The sequence below is a fragment of the Egretta garzetta genome, unplaced genomic scaffold, assembly GCF_000687185.1.
Source record: "Egretta garzetta isolate BGI_Z169 unplaced genomic scaffold, ASM68718v1 scaffold6, whole genome shotgun sequence".
NCBI lineage: Eukaryota > Metazoa > Chordata > Aves > Pelecaniformes > Ardeidae > Egretta > Egretta garzetta.
The window spans coordinates 3,030,961-3,038,767 of record NW_009260080.1 but is presented as its reverse complement, the minus strand read 5'-3'; the positions used below and the strand labels follow the sequence as shown (position 1 = coordinate 3,038,767).

Sequence of the window (7,807 nt, the reverse complement as noted above, 5' to 3'; positions counted from 1 at the left end):
TTAGCATGACAGGCAGCAGCAGAGCATCAGACCTCTCCTTTGGATTACCAGAAGCGATGGGATTTCCAGCAGCCAGAACACCTGGACCACCTATTTGCAGACCCTCTGTCAGTGCTTCTCTGTCTGAGCAATGGGTCTATCTGAACGCAGAGATGCAACAGCTGCTGCTTCTGCAGCTTTTCCCTCAGGCGGCATCAGAAGGGCTGCAGGGTTCACAGCAAAGGGTTTGCACCAGTCCCTGCCTCTGATTCTCCTGCTCCCCCAGACATGAATCTTTCCTCTCCTTTCTCCTCTGTTGTCTCCCTCCTCTGAATCCTTGGAGGAACAGAGAGTGAGTAGGAGATGCTGGGGGAGGAAAAGCTTCTTGCAGTGCTGGAGATGGGTCAAACCAGTGCCTTCAAGTCCTGTGTAGGTGCTGTGCATTGGAAGAAGAGGAGCTCCACTCATCCCAAATCTTTCCAGAGTCCCCACCCCCCACTGCCCCGAGGCTTTAAGCTGCTGTCTCTTGCCCACTCCCCCCATCAAAGCTGAACATCACAGAACCCTCTCTTGCCAAAATTTCCCATCCTCACCGTGGCCAACCTAACCCAAGGTCCCACTGATCTCTCTCAGCCACACTTCCTTCTCCTGAAATCCTTTTGCCCACCTTCCCCAGAAGAAGGCGGCAGCTGCCCCACAGTCCCAGCATGGACTTATGCTGAATATTGGGGAAAAATCTTTGAACTGGCTACACACAGCACCATCTCCACACCTGGGAAGCCCTGAGCGAAGTCAGACCACTGCTCACACCTACCATGCTTGGGAGGACAGAGGACACCTACAGCTGGGCTAGGCTCTGCTGTCATCTCTGCATGTCCCGGCCAGGAGCACACTTCATCTCTGCTCCCAGCCACGGGTGATGTGTGTGAGTGATGGAGAGCACTGACTGGTGGGGACAGCCCTGTGACCGTGCTCTCCCTACCAAGTTAACTGGGGTGAAAGCAGCCACACTCTGAAACAGCGTTTCAGCAGTCCAGAATGACCGAGTTAGAAAACAGGGCAATTATTTATAAACCTGGTGAGTACTAACAGACCCCAGCAGGGACGTAAGCTCCTTGACATACCAGCTTCTACTTAACTGTAGAAAGTCTTTGCATTTCTTCTGTATTTACTTGGGTAAATTGAGGCCGTGTCAGTGGCACAAGCGGGAAGGGGCCACGGCTTCAAAAGGACTTGATCTCAAAGGAGGCTGACAAAGGGTGCTTTGCTTACACCCTGAACCCAAACCTTTTGGATCCATCCCAGTCTAGTCTTCATGCAGCAAAAGGACAATTTCTCCTCACCTTCTTTAATAACCAGTTCCCTAGCCCCCAAAGTAATCCAACAGCCTCATGCTGTGTCTGCAATTTCTGCAGCATCCTTTACATGACAAAGCAATCTGGGCTGACCACAATAATTCATCCAGTCCTAGGATTATTTCTCCTGAGGCAGTGTTCAGCATTACAGCCTACATTTTTTTCTTTCGTGTTACTTCTGGGCATGGTTCTCTATGATAATTTTATTCCGAGGTCCCCCAAGGTATTGTTCTGCTCAGTCATATGAAAAATAGGAAAATAATGCACCTTCATCCCAGTTCCACAGACGGGCCATTCATCAGCATAAAATCAACTTTACAGCCGAGAAGGAAGCTGCTCCATGCACTGACTAGCTACGAATTTCCAATATGGTCTCCTGAGCCGCAGCAGACCAGCAGTCACAACAGAGCGATATGGTACCTGGGAGCACTTGTACAATGGAAACAAATAACAGTGTCCAAGCCCAAGGGATGACCCGTGGTTACCCTTGATTTTTGTAACAGGGGCCGTATTTCAATCTGCTAGGACTTGTATTTTCTTGTAGTTACAGATATCTAAGTACTTTTCAGATCACTGAGTTATTTAGATGGTTCTTGAAATGCTTTACCCCACTTACCGTCTACTCATAAGAACAGAATTTTTCCATTTAAACAAAACATGGGGTTGGCAGGAGGAAGGCACAGATTTCTTCCCCTTCCATGTCCAATAACATTCACCAGACCCAATTGCTTTTGGAAGGGATTTTAGCCCAGCTCGTGCCTTAAGCTTCCTCCTTGTATTTGCATCCTGATACCTGCCTGCAGGACCCTGAATGCAGAACTCTGGTGCTTGAAAGTTTCTTGACAGTCACACGGGATCTTTTGTTGATGGACAGGTTCCTTAGATGGCTTCTGTTTGAACCTGGCCCTCTCCAGCCACTCTGCTTGGGATATGGCTTTCAGGGACTCTGCTCTGGGGCTGATGATGCAGCCTGGGCCAGCCTCACCTGAACACAGAGTGCTGAGTCGCGGTGTGAGCAGGGCAACTCTTTGAGGCAGCCCCAGCTTTAGGGGTTAACACAGAACGTTTTATCTGAGAGTGGGATGCAAAATCCAGCAGCCAGGGTCACAGGCAAGGAAAGCACAGGTTTGCACAGTGAAAGCACACTTGAATTAGCGCAGATTTGTCTTTCCAGGTACTCTTCAGCTCCCTGACTTCTTTGAAAACTGCAGTGCACATCTTCTCCCCATCACATCACCTACCAGGGCAATGATCCAGCTCACGTGGTTGCAAGTGGGTCCTGTTTAGATGAGAGCTCTGTCAAATGTGTGTGCATGAGAGCTTCAGCACAGCTGTAGGTTAATAGACAAGCAGGAGGAAGACCCCATGCGGAGCAGATGCAATGGTGTGTTTCAGACCTAAAGGGAGCGGGGGATAAAACAGGAGCTGGGCTATCAAGGAGTCAATGGTACAAGGCAATACAGCATGTTAGCAAAAGACAGAAAAGCAGCCCAGGGGAGAAGAATGGAGACAAGCCCTGGGGCAAATTCTGTTTGTCTCTTTGTCAATCCATGTAGTGAAAAGAGAGCACGCATCTCTAGAAGAAAGCTGGACAATGAGGTAAAATCCTGCCAGGGAAGGAGGAGTGCAAAAGTGGAGGATTTATTAGCTCAATTCTTTAAGCAATTCATTTTGCTTTTCAAGAGGCTCTTAAAAAATAAAGCAATGAGTCAAGAAGCCCTAAATTAGCTAGGAAGGCACTTTAGCAAATTAAGGGCTTGATTATTCTGTGGCTTGCCCTAGATTCAGGATAAGGTGTAAAATATGCCACAAATATTACAGGGCTAGCTGCCCCCATGGCTGCAGCTCCACCTCGTGAGCTGGAGCTGTGTGCTGTAATGGAGAACATTGGCCCCCCTTCAAACTTCCAGGAAACCCATGGTAACTTGGCACTGTGATGCTGCCTCAGGAGAAGTCAGAAATTCAGGCGTACCTGGCTTGGATGTACACAAAGGGCAAAAGATGTTGTCCCAGGCTCCCTGACCTACAGCACTGATGTGAAGCAGGGGCAGAAGCTGAGTGTGTGAAGGAGCAATTAGAGAGTGATGAGGGCACTGGGAACAGGCTGCTTCTTCACCATATAGCTGTGCTGCAACCTTGAGGGTGACCTTGGAAAATGACAAGGAGAAAAGAGTCTTGGGAAGGAGACTGGTTGGAAAGATGGAGCTGGGACAAACCCATAAACCTCTCACAACTCTCTGACCAGACCCCTCTGGCATTTCCTAACCTCCTATTCCTTCAACACCACCGACCCCAGCTGGTCTCCTCTCCTGCTGTCACCCACTCCTGCACCTCTCCCCTCAGATTCCTCCCCTACTCTCTTGGATTGTACCAGCCTCTCCCAAAGCTTCAACTTCACTTGAATTCCCCCCTAAAGTGTTCCAGCCTCCTGATGTGCAGGCATCAAAAGAAGAGTTAGAAACCCTGTCCTTGCTCAGAGCAGCCCTGGTCCAGCTGAGTCTTACCTCTCTTTTAGAGCTGGCTAAGGATGTATAAACAAACTAGTTGGCTCACCGCTGATCCAAGAAGGGCATCATTGCAAATCAATGCGAGATTTTTCTCTTCTTGTCCCTAATCTCTCACCTTCCTGCATGAACCTGGTATGGGCGTGGGCTCTCTGGATCTCTCCTCTGTGTTGCAGCTGGTCACATGAACCATGGTAAGGTCAGATTTGTACACATGCCTCTAACTTGGTACCCTGTACTAGCCAGAAAGAAGCAAACCGGGTTTCAAGTGCATGCTAGCTTATCTCCTCCCTTACCAGAACAAAGCTCATAAGAAGGAAATGTGAGGCCTCCCTGAGGGTGCTGGGAAGACACGGTGGATAATAGGGAATTTTTGGAAGGAGATTTGAGAAGTGGATTTTAGTCCCTCCCTATATTGATAAAGGCTTATCATATGCCTTTGCAAAACCAGAAACCACATGGTGAGACACCGTTTTTAAATGTTAATGCATCTTTAGAGAATAATCAGTAATGTTTGATGGCTTGCGCTAGCTCTAGGAGAGGCTTCTTTGTTGTTTAAGAAATGAAACAGCATTAATCTGGAGTTTCTTGTCATTACTGGATGAAAGAAAGGTTATTTCTTCAGTAAAAAAAAAAAAAGAAGAGATCTGAATGATAAACATTATAAAATACTTATCTTCCCAGATGTCTCTGGGATAATGTGAGCTAAAAGGAAATGCTTATCTCGCTGAAGGACAGCTTTTGGCAACATCTTTTTATGCAGCACTAAATTATTTTAAGAGCACATGAGAAAGGTAGAGGGATCTGCTTAAAAGAGGGAAACACAAACCAGCTGTAGTACCCCTTCAAGTCCTGCTACTGCCCCCCTGCGTAACCTTGGGTAAGCCACAGAGCCCTTTCTGCCCCAGCTTCTGCACTGCAGCAACTGGTGTCATAACCAACGTGAAAAGCATTTTTGTGACCACCTACGAGTTTACTGTACGAGTGTCAGGTGTGGCGTGATTATGTATTTTTAAACACAGCTTCCTGTTATCTAAAGGTACTGTTACTGTAGATAAATAAGATAAAAAGATCCTGTAGGTAAAGCTACTGTTGTCTAAAGAAGCATTCCCTCATTAGCTGGCAGATTTATGTGCTTTTTGAAGCAATCCATGACGGTTCACCTCCAGGGCTGGGTTCAGCTGCATATCAATAGGCAGCACTGGCCGTCAGCTGCCCAAAGCACCTGCTTCCTCAGGCATGAACGAGCAGAATCCATCCAGGATAGACTTGGGTTGTTTTCAGGAATGGACTGCATTTTAAAAATAAATACAGATTTTGGTGCTTCCAGTTCTGATGTCAAGTAAGGGATGCCCTGGGAAGGCTGCCTTCTGGGAAACAGGAGGGTCTTTAACCAAATATAAAGCCTTTTTAGATATCTCTTAATAAACATATAAAGTGGGAGGCCAAAATCACTATTCACTTTTTATATTCATAGGCATTTCCTTTTTTATTTTAAATTTCGTTTTTAAGATGATGCTATGTATCCTCATTTTGTTGCCTCATCAGGAATTTGCCAATTTATTATTTGCCTTTTAAACACTTGCTTTTCTTCATTTTATAAACCCTGCTGACAGAATGCAGAAATCACGTCAGGTAAGGAAGTGTGTTTCCTTCCTGAATAGCTGCATTCTGCTTTCTCGCCCCAGCAAGCTGCTGTTTCACACATGACAAAAAGATTCCAGTCTGGGGAGAATAATACCTAATCGTTAATAAATAACTTGTACAAATAAGAACCAGGAGTGAAACTACTGTCTGATGGATTTGCCTGTGAGGAAGTTAGGTCGTTGTGTGACCTTGGATGATTAATTTTACATTCCCATGTCTATGCTTCCTTCTCTATCCATTCTTCTGTCTTGCCTGCTTCACATTCAAGGTAGTCAGGGCAAGGACTATTTCTCATTATATGTTCGTTTAGCAGCCAGCACTGTGGGTATTCCAGCACTGTAAAATGCATGTATGAGAAGCAATACCCAAGGGCAGAGATAAGAGTGTACCTTGCGCATCGTGCGGTGGATCATGGAGTGACAGATACGTGCGATAACAAGCCACAGACCTCTCGAGTCCCCTGTCCCTCGTTGGGGGCATTCCCTGTGGCTAGGCAGGGGCAAAGCTGGTGCAGTGGGTACACAACAAGGATACACCTCTGCGATGGTGGGGCAATGACGGGGACGTGCATGTTTGGGGGGGTGACGAGATGAGAGTACTGGGTCATGTGGTGGAGACAGGATGTCTCTTCACGGACAACAAGCTCTGCAGGTTTCTTGGTGGCATCTACACTGGCTCAAGACCTGATTTGTTTACCTCACTTGCAGGATCATCTCTAGAGGAGAAACTACTTGTAAATCATGCTTCTACTTAAATGCTGTAAATATGGCCCGGGGACTCCAAGGCTGACGTGGTGGACTTCATCTAGTCCATCTGCCATGCAGTGGCCGTGTGGCTGATCTGACAGAGGCAGGATGGCCTGGCAAGGATCCTTTCCAGAAGGGTTCTGACATTAATTGCTGCAAGGGCAGGTGGTATTTGAAGAGAGTCTGACCTTCAACCAACACTACAGATGCGTCATAACATATATCATACCATATCGTATCATATTGTATCATATCATCTACCTCAGACTCTAGCCACTGCAGCCTAGACAGCTCAGGTTCGGGGTAAATGCAGCTCTTCAACTCATATGTACTGCCTAAACCTTGACAAAATATCCATGCATCCCCAGCTGGAGACCTGCTCCTCTAGTCCAGCCCATGGCTGTGGCTCCAAGTATCTCTTACATCCTGACGACCCTTCCCAAGGCATTTATTTACTGTTAGGGTTGCATTCCCTGCCAGGCTGTTGGGGAAGTATTCCCTAGCAGAGCCGCTGAGCCTCAGGCACGCAGCGCAGTCTCCCACTGCCTTGCCCAGCTCTGATTTTCCCCGCACACCTTCCCCCAGTACGCGGGGCTGAGCACCAGCCGCACAGACACACACGCACCACACAGCCTGCAGTGCTTCTGCTCTCGAGTGAAACACCAGCAAACAAAGAAAGAAGGATTGGTCTTATAAAAAAAAAAAAAAAAAAAAAAAAAAAAAAAAAAGAGAGAAAGGAAAAAACCGACACACACGGAAAAAAGGAGAGGGAAGATTTTTTTTTTCTTACAGTCGGTTGTGATTTCGTAGGGGGAGTTGAGGCGCGCGTCTCCGCAGGGTGAAGTGCTCACGTACAGATGGAACAGGATGTTCTCCCGCAGCCTGTAGCCTCCCTCTTTCAATCGCACGAAGATTGATCGCTCCCAGTCTTCTCGCCGTTTGCTACGATCACAAAAGAGGTTCCAGGTCATTTGTTACATGCCAAATCAGAAACATTTCTGCTCTCTCTCTCACTCTCTGTTTTTCTCCCTCTGTTTGTTTGTTTTTATTAGCACCTGGCTTCATATATTTCGCCTAGTGACAACAAGATAAAACCAATAAGCTTCTCCAAGTGAAGAAATGTGTGAAGAGGGTCAAAACTGCCAAAGTGCTTTTCGCTTGCTTACCTAGAATATATTCTAATGATAAAATGTGTGGATTTTTGAAGGATAACTCTCCTTCCTCACATGAACCGATGCATAAACACATTGATTTTTGAAGAGGTTCTGGTGCACGAGGAAAGGAAAAGTTAGGCTCTTATGTGAACAAATCAGCTCTGCTCATCACAGTGCTTAGGCATGTGTTTAAATCCCATTAACATCCCTGCAACCGAGATGTGTGTTTATATGCTCCACTGACAAGGGTCTCTATTGAAGCACCCAGATTTTACGACCCATGCCCACCCTCCCATTCAGCCAGAGTCACCTACGAGTGCTCCATCTAAGCCGGCAGCGCCTTCTTGATCACTTGGCATTTTTGGAAATCAGAAGCCATCCTGAAAAGCGAGGGCAAAACTTGTGTGGGCTTTTCTCAGCTG

At 46.9% G+C, this 7,807-nt stretch overlaps 1 protein-coding gene across 1 annotated transcript in view; it reads right to left on the bottom strand.

Annotated features, from left to right (window-relative positions):
* ADARB2 (adenosine deaminase RNA specific B2 (inactive)) overlaps nucleotides 1-7,807 on the bottom strand; it is a 114,973-nt gene that overhangs the window by 32,329 nt on the left and 74,837 nt on the right. The window contains exon 5 of the mRNA XM_035896815.1: nucleotides 7,022-7,173. Coding sequence (XP_035752708.1) covers nucleotides 7,022-7,173 — 152 coding nt within the window. The remainder of the gene's footprint in view (nucleotides 1-7,021; nucleotides 7,174-7,807) is intronic.